The 18,591-nt window shown below is 38.5% G+C and overlaps 1 protein-coding gene across 1 annotated transcript in view; it reads right to left on the minus strand.

Annotated features, from left to right (window-relative positions):
* The window catches only part of col1a2 (collagen, type I, alpha 2), a 373,471-nt gene that overhangs the window by 17,577 nt on the left and 337,303 nt on the right, over nt 1-18,591 (minus strand). Inside the window, exons 11-29 of the mRNA XM_080207925.1 lie at nt 17,897-17,941; nt 17,706-17,759; nt 17,019-17,063; nt 12,577-12,630; nt 10,563-10,661; nt 10,420-10,464; nt 10,211-10,309; nt 10,024-10,077; nt 9,807-9,914; nt 9,218-9,271; nt 8,959-9,057; nt 8,142-8,195; nt 6,840-6,938; nt 5,768-5,821; nt 3,402-3,455; nt 2,852-2,905; nt 1,862-1,915; nt 717-761; nt 523-621 (exon numbers count right to left, since the gene is read on the minus strand). Coding sequence (XP_080064051.1) covers nt 523-621; nt 717-761; nt 1,862-1,915; nt 2,852-2,905; nt 3,402-3,455; nt 5,768-5,821; nt 6,840-6,938; nt 8,142-8,195; nt 8,959-9,057; nt 9,218-9,271; nt 9,807-9,914; nt 10,024-10,077; nt 10,211-10,309; nt 10,420-10,464; nt 10,563-10,661; nt 12,577-12,630; nt 17,019-17,063; nt 17,706-17,759; nt 17,897-17,941 — 1,269 coding nt within the window. The remainder of the gene's footprint in view (nt 1-522; nt 622-716; nt 762-1,861; nt 1,916-2,851; nt 2,906-3,401; nt 3,456-5,767; nt 5,822-6,839; nt 6,939-8,141; nt 8,196-8,958; nt 9,058-9,217; nt 9,272-9,806; nt 9,915-10,023; nt 10,078-10,210; nt 10,310-10,419; nt 10,465-10,562; nt 10,662-12,576; nt 12,631-17,018; nt 17,064-17,705; nt 17,760-17,896; nt 17,942-18,591) is intronic.

The raw sequence follows: 18,591 nt of genomic DNA on the forward strand, positions 1-18,591 counted from the left end.
GTTTCCTCCGGGCGCTCCGGTTTCCTCCCACACCCCAAAGATGTGCTCTTAGGCTAATCGGTTTCTACCAAATTGACACTATTTCTTCCCTGAATCTGACTGAGTAGGGTCCCATTCGTAGACATGCAGGGTAGAATAGGTGTAGGGTGATGTGGCGGCGCGGGCTCGTTGGGCCGAAGGGCCTGTTTCCCGTGCTGGGTTGTTCTTTGTTTATATTATGATTTATTCAAACTAAATATTCTAATTTTTAAAATAAAATGAACTTTAGAGCGTTACAATTAATTCTAGATAGGAGGCAAATGATCAATGTCTGGCAGTGTTGTCATAACTTAAAAATAAAGCCAACAGAAATTCACTAATGAGCTGTTCAGTGAGTTTAGATAAAATCGATCACACGTTTGTGTTGTTTGCAATTAGATTTTAAGATATCAATCAAGCAACTTCCTTGTTTTGAAACATTTTGAACATTTTTAAAAACAGGCATCGTTTGTTGAGCTGAGTTTATTTTTGTTTTCAGCATACCTTTCCGCCATCAGTACCAGGAGCACCAGAGGGACCACGGTTACCAGGGAGACCTTGGGGACCTTTAGCACCTCGTTCACCTGGGGGACCTCGTTCACCCTAAAGAGCAAAATATGAACCGTAATGCTTTAATCATGATGTCATAAAATTAAATAAACTGAAAATACAAAATTACAGAAGGAACTTAAGCTTACCTTTGTACCAGCAACTCCTGGAGCACCAGCGTCACCTCGGATGCCCTGTGGAGAAAAAGCATGGACATAGGTATGATATTTTGACAATGCAATGCATTATAAAGTACAAACTGTAATTAAAAAAAACTTAAGTTTGACCACTAGGATGAAGATTTTTCTGAATGCTATTGTAATAATTTCTTAAGTTTTATGGATGAATGATTTCATCACATATAGCAATAAAAGATGGTACGAATGTTGGAAATAGAGGGAAACATCTTTCCTGTCTGGGTTGTCTGCCCATTGTGCGGACCACCTGATTTTAATCCAGTTGAAATGAATGCACTGGAAATCAGATATGTTCCATAAAGGGCCTTACCAAATTATCATCCAGCTGTGAGTACGAAAATCGACCTGAAATTCTTTCAACAACAATTAAAACACATGAATGTCACTATGCTGATTACTGCCACAGTTTATTTGTGATAGGACAAATATATAAATTTGAAAGCATAATTGTCCTTTAGCTTTGCTCAATTCATAAAGAATAGCAGAAAAGATGATTTATTGATGCATTATTTAATTAACTCAAGGAATTGAAGGTAATTAGGCAAATGTCGCTCTCATTTCAGCTCCATTTCTCTGTGCACGTGATGGTTGCACTTATTCCCCTATTCCTGCTGATCTTTGGCCTGTCAAGATTTTGGACTGGGCCGCCATAGCCATCTGAAGCAGAGGAACCTCATTCATTCATGCAAATTGGGGTCTGATAATATATAGGAATCTGATAGGCGTTCAATACTGCAACACGTGTGCATGTGCCAGCACCACCTAGCAGAACTTAAAGTAAATTGGCCAGACTATTAGTCCTTAAACATGCCATTGAAGTCTGCTCAAGGGAGTACTCCAAATAAGTTTCTCTATCTACAATAAAATTTTAATGAGGTCCAAACATGAAAGTGGTCTGGATCTCCAGTGAATGGGTGGGTTTATTCCATTTTTTCTGACCAATGTTTGCTCAATAAACTGGGTAGGAGTGGTATCATTATTTTAAAGTTCATACTGGTATAATCTTGTATTAGACATTTAAGTTCAAACATATAGATCACACGATTGTTTCTCATACTTTGCCTCTCCTGGAGAGGATGGATAATTGGCTGCCTTACCTGATTACCAGGTTTACCAGGCTCTCCAGCTGCGCCAGGCAGACCAGGGGATCCCTATTATAACAGAAAAAAAATTCTTTACATTAGCACATTTTGATTACAAAATCAACTGAAAGGGACTTCATTCATGAAAATGTGTAGCTAGCAGACAAGACTAGTAATATAATTACCGCTTCATGTTATTCTTCTCAGTAATTACACCATACTTAAAAAGTACAGAAATGATTGCTGGAGATATGAATGCATGAGTTGCTTAACTTGTTAATACCAACTTCTTCCCGCTAATACTTTCAGATGAATGAATGAATTAATTGTTCTGAATGTCTTGAATATTTGTACTTTCATATCATTAGCTTTGATCCTTGAAGAGGAGGGGCGGCACAGTGGTTAGCACTGCTATTTCACTGCGCCAGAGACCCGGGTTCGATTCCAGCCTCAAATCACTGTCCGTGTGGAATTTGCACGTTCTCCTCGTGTCTGCTTGGGTTTCCACCAGGTGCACCGGTTTCCTCCCACAATCCAAAGATGTGCGGGTTAGGTGGACTGGCCATGCTAAATTGGCCCTTTGTGTCAGGGGATTAGCAAGATAAATACATGGATTATCAGGATAAATACACAGGATTATGCGGTTAGGGCCTGGGTGGGATTGTTGTTCATGCAAGCTCAAAGGGCTGAATGGCCTCCTCCTGCACTGTAGGATTTCTATGATTGATTTTATGATTCTAGGATATCTTTAGTGTGATATCAATAAGACACAGATTAACACAAATGCTTGAACATCCATTATTTATACAAACCAGTTGATTTTAAATTTAAGGCTAGTAAACCAATCAGTTGTAAGCCATTTGTGTTTATCGTAAAAAGAACAGGATTGCTTTACCTATTTAAATGTGTAATTTTACTCTGCTGCTCCACACAAAAGTATTATAATTCAACAAGCTTATTCAATTGTATCTAATAAAGAAAGAATACTCATTTTGAGGGATGTACCTGGAAGCCAGAACCGCCAGCTGGACCTGTTTCACCTCTTGCTCCAACAGGACCCTAAAGAAAAAACACATTAAAATTATTTAACTGTCCAGATTGCTGAGTGAAAAGTATAACCAACTTGTCAAATTTATGAACATAATATTTATGGTAATAAAAAGTAGTAAATGTATTTATTCAGCAGTAATATTGGCATTTAAAACCTTCTAATATGAAAATCTTAGTAAGTCAATTACATATATTTATTGATTTAGCAGCAATGTAACATCTTCCAGCATAACAGTGCATGAGGAAAACATTTTGAAAATTTCAAATTACAGCCTATATAAAAACTTAATGTTTTCAAATTAAAGTCTGTTAATATTAGTATGTAATCAGGTTAAAATGTTATACAATATCAAGTTCCTCTCTGTAATTTAAATCTAGGATTGACCCACATTTTAAGAATAAAGAAACATGAACTAAATATAAGGAATTAAACATTCGTAATTAATATTCATACAGCACTATTTTAAGGCATAGTATTGTAATATGCTTGTAATTATTTACTTACAGTAATACCAGGAGGACCTTGTGCTCCAACCTCACCATCTTTGCCAGGTACACCCTAAGAAGCAAACAGATCAGAAAATATCTTGTCTGTGGTATTACATACATTGCTAAACATAACTTAATGCATGTCTCTATTCCTCATGGCGAATTTAACATTCAGAACAAATAGCTAACTTACATTTTGTGCCTGCCATTTTAGGAGACTCTTGTGATTCTATACCCTGCACAGTGCCCTGCTGTTCAAATATTGAATTTGTTGAAGAATCAGGAATTGTTGTTATATCATTTCCAGAAATGGAGAATCATCTACAGATCTTTGCATTTTTCTAAATGTAGTAAATGATCTATTTTATTTTGTGTAATTCTCAAAAGAACTTTAATTAAGAAGAGCAACAGATCAAAAATATTAACAACAGTTACGTTCTCATACAGGGGAGCAATTTTCAATTGGTGGCTATTCCTTCCTTGTCTGGGAAAGAAGTGATGAGCAGAGGAAAACCTGGAGAGTATTTTGGACAATAATCTGTCCACCTGGTTCAACCTTCAGGCAATTCTTGAAATAGGGTTCCAGTCTCTTTCACCCAAAACCTTGGGTTTTAGGATTCTGACTGTAATGCTAATAGAAATGAGGATGAAGTGTGCACACTAATTAGATTTCTACCAGACATCCAGAGGCCTAACCAAAGTTCACAGGGCAAGAAATTTATATTTTATTCTAAGGTTATGTGAGATCAGAAGGATCACTTTTTGTGGACGCTGGTAATTTTCTGCGGTCTGGAAACTATAACCTGTACCTATTTTATTCCTACAACTTGCTGTCAAGTTCAAATAAGGCCAGGACACAAAAATGATAGGGTCCTTAGGATTGAGGCTTTAGGCATGTGGCCTGGATTCACTGCAAGTTCCATAAGAACACAAGAAGTAGGAGCAGGAGTAGGCCATCTAGTCCTTCGAGCCTGCCCCGCCATTCAATAAGATCGTGGCTGATCTGAAGTGCGAAATCCATTTATGGTCAAATTTGAAATTCCCTGTTTAATTTGGTAGCCTTCCTCTCAATTTGCTTTCAGTCATTCCTTAAGGTCCTATATAATGCACATGATTCCTGTGAATAACTGAAGAAGGGTGGGCTCCTAAAATGTAAGCACATTGCATGTTTTTACCAGATTGCCTGATAGAACATCAAACTGCCATTTGATTGTAATAGATATTGTCATACTTTTTCTTCAGTCCTTACAGTGTTGTATTGTCTAGCTACCTGTTTCTGAGAATCTTTTGATTATCTGAATAGTCTAAGGCTAAGGCAGAGATAACCATTTTGGACTAAAAGGACTACAGTTTGAATTATATGATGGAATATTGCATATGTGTGCTAATACAATGGTCTGAAACTCCTCGTTCATCATGTTAGTAGAGCCATAAACCAATCTGAAATAAATCAGTTGATATTTCTGCTAAGATACTGGAGGAAAGAATTTCAGAAGACACATTAAAATTTAAATGGCTGTATTTCATGGCAGAATTTCCATGCCAGTGGGGGTTGGGGGTAATGTACTTAAATTGTTCTTTGAAAGCACACTCTTACTTTAAGTGCCTAAGTAAATATATTGGGCAGAATTTTTTTCACCTTGTGATGATGGGCTTGGAGACAGGGGATCTGTGAAAATAGTAGGGAGTGGGTACATGCGTATTTCTGTTGGAGAAGTTTCCAAGGTCACACTGGCCACCTTCTGAATGGAGGGTGGTATCCGATTTACAAACAGGGCAATCTTATTTTGCTGTACTGCTGATAGCAGAGCCCCCCATCCCCACCCCCACCCTCTGCCACTTGTGGGTGGCACCAACGTCATGTAGGTGACCTGCCCTGGAGCTATCAAAGCCGATGGCCCCATGTCCCACTGAGAGCCTGCCAGCAAGAAAGGCCATATGTTCTAGCCAGAGTGGTTTTGACTCTGTTCTAACAGACTTACAGGCATGGCCCTTCTGAAATTTTTATTAAAATTTTGGCCTCCAAGTTGAGACACCCATATGGTCTCCAATGTTACTCAGCAGTGTCTACCTTTCCCAATGGGATTGCCCAGGCTCGCCAGATGCTTGCCCTTTGATTGTGCTGGCTGCACTGGGAGACACTCATGGTACTAGCTCGTGAGCAGAGAGGCAGGCAATTAGGATGCCACCTCTGGGAAAATTTCCCTACTGTCTTGCTCCTAGTGGGCGGTGATTTGGGGCTCCATTTGGCCCCAGTGTAGGTGTCCCTGGGAAAATACAACACATTAAAGCTTGAGTGTATTATCCATTGACTTTATATGGAAAATAATGTAAACAATACTATTCAAACTCATACAGAAGAACTAATGGCATTAAACATACCCTTGGACCAGCAGGACCAATAGCGCCTCTCTCACCAGGTTTGCCAGGTACACCCTAGGAAATAAAACATATATATTAGTAAGAATAAGTTATGATCCCATTACAAGTTTTTTAATCTTTGGAATTTTGAAAAATCTCATTTGGATGCATCTAAATTAATTCAAATAAACTTATATTTTATTTAACTTGACAAATAGGGTCTATTTCTGAACCAAAATGTGGGGGCTTAATACCAGACAATGGATGGGACTTTTTGCACCCGCTACAGCGTATTTCCCAATGGCAGAGGCGACCCGACATTATCCAACTGTAGGGTTTCCTTTGTTGTCAACAGAATTTCCCACAGTAGGGACTTAGCACGTTGGGGTCCCACTAATTCCAACAGATAGAAAATTCCAGCCAATATAGGGCAGAGCTTGTGCAGTCGATGTTAAAGCTGCTTTCCATGTTTCAAACTTCTGGCACTGAGACAATAACAGCTAGTTCTCTGGATTTATATTGCCCAGGCTGTCAATTTTGCCATTCAGTTTCAGGAGCTGGTTTTAGTTATGTTAAAATGCCAGAACCGGCAGAGATAAATCACTCAGCCACAACCCAAACAATTGCGCGTTAAACATTTAGCTCGCCAAAAAGTAACAACGGCCAGGAAGTTCCAGCTCTGCCTGCCACAGGGATCTCCCCATCTTGCTGAAAGTAAATGGACTTTTAGCAGGCCCGCCACTCCCCTGTGGCAGATCTTGCTACAGTGGAGCTAGAAAACCCCAGCAAACATCTTTTGCGTTGCCTTAGTCATAGAATCAACCTCCAATCACTTACTGCTAATCCAACTAAAGCTATTTTTAAGCATCTAAGCTTCTTAGATTACACCAAGGATTTGGCTATAATATAAATTAATACTTCTAAATTTCATTAAATATTAAACGTTTTTAAGGAAACGCTTATTTAAAAATCATCTAAATAATTTCAATTTGCAACAAAGGTATTTATAGATCAACTGTAAAGGCTACTCAGAAAATGTTAAGACAGAATATTTAGAATTTATTTACTGACAGAAAATGTAACTGTCACTTACAGTAGCACCCTTTGGACCAGGGAAGCCCATCATACCAGCCTGACCTCTTGTGCCAGCAGGACCAGGGGGACCAGTGCGACCTTCTTCACCAGCTGGGCCCTAAAATGTACAATCTTAGACAATGAAACAATGCTCTTCACAAGTTACTGGAGATTATTTTTGCATATAAGTCAATTAATTGTGTTTTGGTTTATTATTTTACTTCCATGCATGTTATTACTTATTGCAAAAACATTTGAGTAAATATTCCGCATGGGTTATTCATTTGTAATTTCATAGTAGTTGGCATAGTTACAATGCACAAATCTAACACATTAGTACGCTTTAGTATTCTAAGGATGACATTCTATTTTGAAGATAATTGTAGTTTGGGGAACACAACTGAGAATTACTATTATTCCTATAATATATCCAGTGATACGTGAATTGCAGTAGGATTTATACCCTTAATCTACTGGTCTATGTATTGGTCTGAGGGGCTGGGATTTAAATTAGGATATTATAATCTTAATAATACTCTAATGATCACTTGACAGTAACACATAAAACAGCAACCAAATCAAAATCGACTGCTGTAATTGTACTGAGATGGCTGATGCTCTTAATATGATTCAGAATTCTTTGTGCTCAGTGCATAATAGGGTTCTAATCTAACATTCAAAATGTTTCCATATGGACACTTTTACTTTCTCAAGCAGGTTATTCTGACTTTTTGTCTTTTATGTAGCCAAATACTGTTTTAATACATTGAATTCCTTGTGTGCCTTCTCATACATATGTGATTGCAATGTTGTATTTAAGAGACTATTTTGAATTCCAAAACACCATATATGGATTATGCCTAAACATGTATTTTTAAAATAAGTACATGAGTTGGGTAATCGATCACCATAATTATATATTTGAATTAATTGTGAAGTACAGGTTTTGTGTGGGGGGAAATTTCAATTACAATATGGAAAGAAAATATTATTTCAGGTTACTGGACATAGCGTTTGTTAAATAATAATGAGTATGCAATATTATTGCATCATAAATAAGTAATTGTTAGTATCACTAAATGGCGCAGTGTTTGCAGTTACTGTACCTATATTAATAAATTATTTCAATTGCTTCTTAATTAAAAGAGTTGTTACTTTAGACGTTAGCAAAACCTAACAATTGAAGCCTTTTCATTTTTAGATGTTCTGCAACATATGTCATGTAATATCCCCATGCAATTTGCCATGCTTGATTCAAACCTACTTTTAGATTGAATAAGCTGTCAAGAATGGGGAGCAGAAAACCTCAAAAACAACTTACAGCAGGACCTGATTTGCCTGGAGCACCTATAATGCCAGCACTACCTACGAGACCCTGAAAAAGTAACACATTACTGTAAGGTGAGAAAACTTACTGCAACACCTTGATTTCCCACAGCGCCAGGTCTACCAGGTTGTCCAATATGACCCTATAAATGTTAAGGAGGCAAAACAACTTTAGATTTCATTCCATCGTGTATACAGCAAAGATACTTTATTTTATATTTTCAATGACACTTACTTCATTGTGCAAACTCTTTTAAAAACTCTGAAGGATTAACTTTAATTGGAAGTGATAACAATCACATTTGTCCAAATAAAGTTTGTTGCTTCTAACAGTGTTCAAATCTTAGAAAAACCAATGGAACATCATATGCAGAATTTTATGACCTCACTCGGACGAGGCTCGTGGAATCCCACCTGAGGCCAACGGAGAATTCCGTTCTGTGAGCCTCGCCCACCCTGGCAGTAAAATCTGGCCCATATCCAAAGTAAGAAATAAGAAAAACAAAATCAGTGAAAATACATTCTTTTGAGGACAAATTTATTTTTACAAAATCAGGAGATAGGTTAAAATGTGTAAGTTACATGGTACTTTTTAATAAAGAAATAATTTCTATTGTCTTCAACTTAATTCTGGGGGTTTCTACTAAAATGTCATTTACAATTAATTAGCATTTAAAAAACTAGGGGGTATATCTGAGTGAGAAATAAATCCAAAAGTATATGAATAAATGATAAATATCATTCAAGAAACGTTTAATTCCATGCTGTACATCTATGGCTATTGCTGTGATAGTTATTTCAATTTCACTCACCCGAGCACCATGCATACCACTTTCACCAGGGCGTCCAACGTCACCAGGAGGTCCTTTGGCACCAGCAGGACCAGATTCACCACGTCTGCCAGGTGCACCCTGGAAATGAATTACAAAATAAGGTAGCATCATTCTGAATGATTCACATAAATGAACCATTCTAATCAACTAATGAAGAAAATCTCACTGTTCCTTAAAAATAAAGAACAGGTTTCTCATTTTTTACTCGATGCACTAAGCATAACAAAGCAAAATTTACCATGCCGCCAACTGGTCCATCACGACCTGGGATACCACGGGGACCAGGGGAACCCTGCATGTGAAATGAGAGAAAAAGTTGAAAAAAGATCTACTTACTTTATCTCTTTTAATTAAAGAGAATTTAATGAACTGGGAATGAACTGTGAATGAGTTAAGCTTACCATTAAAGAATGGTAACTCAAAATTAACATTTTTCCATTTACTGTACTATTAATATATATAGAATTATTATGAAGTAAATAGACTAATATTATGACGTCAAAACTATTATGTCTAGTTTGTGTGTAGAGGATCGTTCCACTAAAGTTCCTGTGATCAGCTCATTAAAATTTGTTTAAAATATCCAAATATGTTCTAATTATCAACTGTGTTCAGACACAAATTAATTTATGAGTATGCAAAATCTTTTAATAATCTGACATTCATTAGATCACAGCCAGGATACTAGGACTTTATAACTGTAAGCATTTTATTAGTTTATTTCATCATTTCAGAATTACCATGACTTATTGTTTTAAAGTTGAAGATCTCTACATATACTTAAATCATGTGTCGATGTAATTCTTAGGATATAAAATTCATCTTACCCTTTCACCGGAAACTCCAGGAAGTCCCTGAGAACCAGGTTCCCCACGTTGACCTTTCTTTCCTTCTTCACCAGCTGTACCAGGGGCACCTGCTGGGCCAATGTCACCCTGGTTTTGGAGCAAAAAAAAGGTGAGGACATGGGAAATGCATAATCAAAAATAGGAAATAAATTACACAATTAAAATATAAAATGCATGCTTATTACATAGTACTTACACGCTCGCCTTTGGCACCGGTCTCACCCTTGACACCTTGAACACCTGGATCACCCTGTATGGTGAGTTTAGGAAAGGAAAATCTTCTTAGAATTTTACTTATAACTTTAATAAAATGCCATTATTGTAATCAAAGAATGAGTTATTTCTAGTAATTGTGTCACTATAGGATTATATTTGTTACTCACACTGAGACCCCGAAGACCTGCAGGTCCGGCTGCTCCAGCTTGGCCAGCGAGACCACGTGGTCCTGGAAAACCAGGGGCACCACCAATACCTGGAGCACCCTTTATTTTAGAAAACGCACAAGACAAACATTTGTTATTTTAAAATGAAAGTAGATTTATCAATGAGGTTGTTCATGAAAGTACTAAATTGGTGCGTCATATGTACTTACTATGGCACCCTTTGCTCCGGTGAGACCGTTTGCACCAGCATTACCCTAGGATTAGAATAATGAATATTGTAGGTGCAATTTATCCAGTCAGGTAAAATCATATCTCAAGAGGTAGTAATGATATTGTTACCAAAACTACTTACGGGAAGACCCACTGGTCCAACTGGACCTACAGCACCTGGCTCACCTCTAGCGCCCTGAGCCCCAGATGCACCACGAGCACCGGCTGGTCCAACCTCACCCTATGTTGTATGGATGTAAAAGAAAATCAACTTATATATTCAATCTAGGTTGTTATCGCACTTATGCTGCGCTAATTAAGGTGCTAAAAGCTCATTAATACAAAACTAAACACATCTAGCCCAAACACTCAATCTTCTCACCAAACCCGATTACTGAAAATTACAGACTGGTAAACTGTCTAATTTGGTTTGGTGATGCACTATTTAAGTTCAAATTCTTTTTAGTTTTGTTTTCATGAGGATGTTAAAACAAATTGAATTGTTGCTGCAATAGATGCTATCTAACAATAATTAACTACCATTGGATAATTTTAATGGACAATGAAAAATGGACATTTATCACAAAAATCATTGAATCCCTGTAGTGCAGAAGCTGGTCTTTCAGCCCATCTAGTCTGTACGGACATTCTAATGGAGCATCCTACCCCCCCACATATTTACCCTGCTAATCCACCCTAACTTACACATTTTAGGACACTAAGGAACAATTTAGCATTGCCAATGCACCTAACCCACACATCTTTGGACTTTGGAGCACCCAGAGGAAACCCATACAGACATGGGGAGAACGTGCAGCCTCCACACAGACAGTGACCAAGGCCAGAATTGAACCCAGGTCCCAGACGCTGTGAGGTGGCAGTGTCAATCACTGTGCCACCGTGCCGCATTTAATTCAACATCTTTTGGTGCTAGAGTAAATAAATTGTAACTTTATTGTTCTTATTTACATTCAGTGTTTGAAGAACCTTTCAAGGTTTTTAATCACCAAATTGATGATTTTTTTTGTACAGCTGAATGATTGTCATTCCGTTCCAGAATCTAACGTAATTATAAAGTAGATGTGCTTTTGACTTTACTTGGTGATATAAATTAATACTATATTAATATAATGATCAACTTGTTGGGTCTAATAAGAGGTTGCTATTGAGAATAGAAGGAAACAGATTACTTTTAATGTTTTCATACCCACAAATAAATAATATATTCATTTCCTTGACTGAGGTGATAACAGATCAAAACCAAAGCATAACTTTCACAGGCTTAGAAAGTCACCATTTTATTGAGACTTCACTAAATAATTGATAAGCTCATTTTGATGGTATATTATTTTACTGTCTGAAATAAGTTATGGATGCAACATTCTTCTTGTAGGCAGAATGCCTTAAGACAGTTATGACAATTAACTTAGTTGTTAAAAGCTCAGCATAATTTTAGTTATTTCTGCCTGCCTTTGTTTTCTGGGGAATGTTGTAAACTTGAGTTTTGTGCCTTTAGTAGCACTGGGTTTCTGAACTGCTGTGATACTTGAAGCATTACAAATAATAGGTTACAGTTAAGAAATCCAACTGATAAATAGATGCCTCGTTACAGCTATCAACTATCATACCCTTAGGTTTGTGGGAACCTAACTCAAAATAGTTCCTACATGGCTATCATAAAGATAAAATTAACTCAATGGTTATTCTTGATTGTGATGCTTTACCTACAGTTTGGAAAGTTGCAGTAATTCCGTAATTTATCAGATTATACATGTTTATTTTGATACGATATTGAATACAATAAGTTTGTCATCTATGTAACAAAAAGTTAAATGTTTGGTCTGTGTAGAATTATGTTCAAACAACTGAACAATTGTGGCCATCAACTGAAACCAGTGTTACTACTAGGGTTTGTGAATGGAAATCATTGTTAGACTTTAAACATTTTAAAATTATGCTTTTAATGAATATTGGCAGGTTGCAGTTAATTGGTAGACAACTTACTGAGAGCATTCCGAGTGGTTTGAGATAAAGGATGATAGAAATACAAAGATATTCCAAACCACAAATGATTTTTTTAAAAATGATATTACGTATTCACCTATTCAATACGGTAATATTGTACTGCATTCACTTTTTGTCATTAAAAACATTACCTTGAATCCAGGGCTGCCTGGGAAGCCTGGGGGACCAGTTGCACCATTGGGTCCCTATAAAGAAATAAAATTGCAAATATTAACAGTTTGCCTTTTTTGTGTTCCTCTTATACCAGAATTTACTGTGGCCAGAATTTTAACAGAGCTTGGGTGGGTGGGTGTCCATTCTCAACTTGCGCGGTAAGAAGTTAGACACATGTCCCAATATACATAGAACATAGAACATAGAACACTACAGCACAAACAGGCCCTTCAGCCCACGAGTTGCACCGATCACATCAACACCTAATATATTGGTGCAATATTTCAGTCGATGGTTACGCACAAGAGTTGGACGTGCTCACTGACAGTTGAAAGGGCAACTAAGTCCATTAATGCCATTGACCCTAGTTTTATGTGACCCACATGGTGTCCATGTTTTTTCACCATTCCCAATTCAGGATGGCATTAAATATCTGGGATAAAAAAAAAGTCTGAGGGTTGAGGTGTTATGTGTTATGCTACCAGTTGCTTGTTTCTGTAATATGGAGAGAGATTTTGGTGCAAATGTCACTGGGTCCTGAGGCAACTGTCAAACTTCAGGAAGCTTGTTGGAAATGTCCTCTTGCACTGTCACTGCTCTCAGCACCCACTCTTTTCCTGTCCTCCCTGGCAGCGCTCAGCCTTTCAGAGTGCACATTTTACGCTGACTGGCTATAAACTGGCCAGCAGGCTTGAAATCACACTCCAAGAACGATTATGACTGTTTACCAAGTGCATGTGCCCAATGGACGAAAAATTCAGACCCTTGTGTTTCTGTGCTTTATCAAAGTCTGCAGGAGCAACATTTTTGCTAATGCTAATGAAGACTAAAGTAATTGGAGAAGTTGATAAAACCTCCATTCAAATCAATTCAATGCCATCAGAGTGGACCTGCTTATTATAGATTAGGCATTAGTGCCTGGACAGCTACCCTTCCAGTATTGTACCTATCTACCCACATTCTATTATATCACCTTTCCAGACCTACCACCATGGACAGTAACTTCCATGGAAGTCACATAACACAAACTAACCTAACTTAGCATTTATACATCATTTTTTCATACTATTAATGTGCAGTACCAGACTAGCAGTAATATACAAAACAAAGTAATATCAATAATATATGTTGGTGGACTGATGACGAAATTTAATTGCATCTGAAAATGGACCCAGGCTTCATGATAACCTGTATCTATTGATTGCAATGCGGGCAACATGCCACCTTTGTGCTGCGTGCTCATGTCAATGTTTTCTTCACCCAGGCAACACTAACTGGCCGAATTCTCTGCCGGATCATGCCCCGCTGCCACTGCCAGCAAGGATGGAGAATTTGGTGCTCAGCCATACCTCCATTCACTGCAGCGACACCAGAGAATCCCGCCGGCATGAATGGCCAGCGATTCCCACCCTATGCTGCTGATTACCTTGATACAGTAGCAGGGGCCAATATCATGAATGGCTAGCATCACTTAAAGCTAGTCTGGCTGCAGTGTTTAAACCTAACCTTGTGCTTCTTTAAGTGGAGCTGCCTTATGGCTGAAACAGGTGTTGTTAGTCATGCAAGAAGTGATCTGACCAGGGATTATTGGAGAATCAAATAGAGACGGTGGGCTCTATGAGTTTTCAAGGCTGCATTGGAGGCCTTGGTTAAGAAGAGGCAGAGGAGGAGATATGTCATCTGTTTGCAGGGGGGCCATATAGTCCGCAAGACCAACTCACAGGAGACTGTGGGAGCTGATAGCTATAGAGGTCAGTGGCAGGGGTCAAACCCTAAGGATCTGAATAGAGTGCTGTGAGATTTTAACACACCTCCTCAGTGAGCAAGGTTTATACATCTTCAAATGCCATACCCCAGCAACTCCACTCATAACCTCTCACCCTGCTTAATTTACCATGACTAATTATCACCTACCAACAATTGGTATCAATGACCAACATTCCCACATACCACTACACTTTCACACAATTAGCACCTTTGCAATCTTCATACGCAGATCTCACACCTTTCACACACTGGCAGCTATTATATCCAAAGAAACAACAGACTGCACCACACTCACTGGCATACTTCCCTCTTCTTTGCAAGATAAGCTTGTGGACAACTGTAGTAGCAAACCAGACAGAGACAGGTGGGCTGTTTTTCCTAACCCTCATGGAGGAGGTGATACTAACTATTATGGGAATAGTGATTGCTGAGGATAGGGCCACTAATGGGGATGAAACTATTAAAGATAAAGATAGCCTCATATCCAGTCCATCTTCTCACACCCCTCCCTCCTCCTTGTCTTTTTATACTTTTTTTTTCTGATTTGGAACTTGTAGATGGTGTAGACACACAACACTTATTTTCCCCCATCCCGCTACTGTAATTCTTTCATTGTGTATTTCTCCTTTCAGATATCCAAGAAATGAAACTTGGCCTGGCACTGGAAAAACACCAAGCAAAGGGTCATACTGAGGTGAGATCTGCATGTGGTATGATACTGGGCCTGAGTGACCTGAAGAGGGGGAGCAAGGGGAGCACAGGTGCCAGCTCACCGAAGGTTCAGGTGTAGACAAGTTCTGCTGTCTAGGACTCAGATGAGTATTTCAATGGGGCAGTCTGCAGATGCATGTTGAATGGGCATACACAACTAAATGCTTGCTGCATTGTAAGTCCATCAGAAATCCTGTGGACAATGTCCAGAAGCATGAAGGAATCCAGCACTAATTCAACACAAGACTTTACACAGAGCTTGGAGCCCATTATTTTCGACTTGGAAATGGTGTCAATGTATTCTCCATGAGAATACTTGGGGAGTCAACTATAATGAAGCAACTGATGGTTAATGTCACAACTTCCAGTGCAGCAGAAGCAGCAGCCACCCAATGTCTGGCTGCTGCAGTGAAAGTTCAGCTTGCTATCATGCAAGGTCAGCTTACCGTTATCAAGGCTGTGGACTACAATGTTCAAAGGGGTTTTCAGAACCTCACAGCAGTCCAGCATAGAGTCCATATGCTGCCTGCCAAGGGAACTGTAGTGGGCAGGGGCTGACCATGCAAAGATCCATTGATCTCAGGCGGGATTTTTTGCTCTTGGGTCGAATGCAGCCGGAAGATCTTGCTCATAGAGTTATACAGTGCAGAAAAGGCCCTTCGGCCCATTGGGTCTGCACCAGTAACAACTACCACTAAAGGCACTCCATTTTACTGTACTTATCCTATATCCTTGAATGTTATGATATTTCAAGAGCTCATTTTTTAAAGGTTGTTAGGTTTCCTGCCTCCACTACCTTTTTACTTTGCAGTCTGTTCTCTTACTTTATTAGGATTTCTGAGTCATTGGCTTGGAGAGTGTCAATGGCTCCAGGAGGCACTAAACTGGTCTCCTCTCAGGAAGACAGCATTAATCTTCTCATTTCTAACACTCCACTAGTGTCCTTGTTGTTGCCTGTCAGCCAGGCAGCTCAGACTGATGCCATCCAGCTGAGATGTTGCAATCTGCAGTGAGGCACTCAAGGCCTGGAGCTGCTCAAGGGGGCCCTGCAAGACCACTTGCAATCTTCCAGCATGTAAGTCAGTTGCCTTCCACTTGCTGTCGCCACTGGGGTTGTATTGAGTAGGAGCATTACGAGTGGAATTTTATAACTACATTGCAGTGGGGTTGGGGCTGTAAAATGTGCAATCTGTTTAAAACTACATTGACTTCGACGGGATTGTAACATCCCAGCTGGTATAAAATTCTGCTGTAGGAGAGGCAAAGGCACACAGAGGACAGGCACTGAAGGAATATGCAAGGGAGGTTAATTAACTTTTGTATGCTATATGATTTCACTTTTAAACCTGGTTTCTTTTGTGATGACTTCTATTCTATCATTGTGGCCAGTGGACACTGTGATGGTCAGTGACAAATAGAAGGTAAAGGTTTGTGAATGGGGGAAACTGGGTTGCAATTACTAATATCGCTCTTAGTTAAGTCAATGACAGGTAGCAAATGCGTGAATTGTTCCTTCCTTTTCTTCCTTTCCTTCCACATTCTCCTGATCCTCCTTCTCATCATTCTGTACCTCAAGTGACTACTATGTAGCTGGTGGTAAGGTCTTTGGCCTTATAATGGTGAGGTTGTGCAGTATGTAGCAGACTATTACAAATTTTGTCACTGGCATTATTGAGGGCTCTAGGGCTCTTCTGGAGAGGTCCAGGCAACAGAAATGTTTCTCTTACATTTTAGGCTTTCATTATATGGATGCTGCACACATATATTTGGGTTGTGCAATGAAGTCATCAGCTAGCTATACAGTAAGTCACCCAGTATTCACTCTTCGCTTTGCTGAGACTGTAACTCTCAGGGTGTTATATTACAGAATTACTCTTGTAACTTGTTAATAATTGTGCATTTGTCAATTTAATGGTTAATTAAGTTTTATTTGCGTACTTACAGGAGGGCCGGCAGGTCCAGTCATACCATCACTGCCTCGGGGACCCTTAAAGGAAACACAAAAATTGCATTATTAAATTTATTAAAACTTATGAATGCTCAATCTTGTAAGACGAAGGGTCAATAGGCATCACATTGAAAATAAGCATAAACACTGAAATAAAAACTTTCATGAAAATGTTAGAAAGGATTACAATATAGCATTACAAATAGAAAAAATGCATCTGAGAAAATTATTTTAATGGCATACAATTCATAATGTTCAAAAACATTAATGGTGATATTAAAACATATCCTCATTCAGTCTGAAGGCTGATTTGTCAATTTATAAGTAAATAATTATAAGGGCTATGAATCACCAAGCCAAATTGTCTGATCTGCCTCTTGTTTCATGCAGTTCCATGCTAGGGATACCAATAGATAGAACCACTTCTCTCAAAGGGTTGTGAATCTGTGGAATTCACTATCCCAAAGTGAAGTGGATGCTAGTAAATTTAAGGAGGAGTTAGACAAATTTTTAATTGGTAATGGGTTGAAAGGTTGTGGGGAGAAGGCAGGAAAATGGGGATGAGGAGCAGATCAGCCATGATCGAATGGGGGAGTGGACTCGATGGACTGAATGGCTTAATTCTGCTCCTATGTCTTATGAACTTATGAACAGAGAAAATATTAAAAGCTTGAAACTCACAGCAGGGCCAGCAGATCCAGGACGACCTCTTTCGCCTGCGCCACCACGAAGACCCTGTTGGCAAAAAAAGTGTTTAGTTTTGCTCCGTTTAGTTTTAAATGCTTTATATGACATAGGTACAAAATTATTGGTAAGGATTATGTGGTATGTGATAGGCATTATTTTTATACTTTGAATGATGAAACACATACCGCGAGTCCTGAATTACCATTTGCTCCTGGATTACCAACTTCACCCTGGGAAAAAATAAAGAAAGGCACATTTATTTTACTTCTTGCTTATTACAATATTACTAACACAAGAAAGCATATGAAACTTCCTAATCTTACCTTGGGACAAAGATCCCAACTTTTGCAAAATACATCATTACCTGACATCTTATCAGTTTGAAACAAGCATAATCAAAAGAAATTTTGCTTTGCTCTGTACTTTCTTCACAAAATTGAGAAATGCACATGCCCACTGTTCTGGTAACAGTGGAAAATCTATTGCAGTGATGAATGACATAGGCTCTGTTTATAGCTTAGAGATTCCTCAATGCTCATATTTAGTAACAGAGATAATCCATTTACAGACTAATCCTGATAAAGGTCAGTCATTTTTTTGACAGAAAAGATTCAAAAATATCTATTAATTTGAATAAAGTTGTGCAAATGGAAGGGTTAATTGTAAATGCAATACTAAGAAGTTAAATTATTATTTTGTTTGAAGCAAGCAACTTTAACTCAGGATGAGTCAGACTGTCCATCACTTCCTCACTGGCTTGAGGAAGAGAATGCTAACATGGTGATGTTAAATGGTAATAACATTTTCCCACTTACATCTGCTGCAAGATAACAACAAGATATAAGAGAACAGAGAATTCTGCCATTCAACTTACTACTTT

Source organism: Carcharhinus amblyrhynchos, chromosome 2 (genome assembly GCF_965287045.1).
Source record: "Carcharhinus amblyrhynchos chromosome 2, sCarAmb.v2.hapA, whole genome shotgun sequence".
NCBI classification, from domain to species: Eukaryota; Metazoa; Chordata; class Chondrichthyes; order Carcharhiniformes; family Carcharhinidae; genus Carcharhinus; species Carcharhinus amblyrhynchos.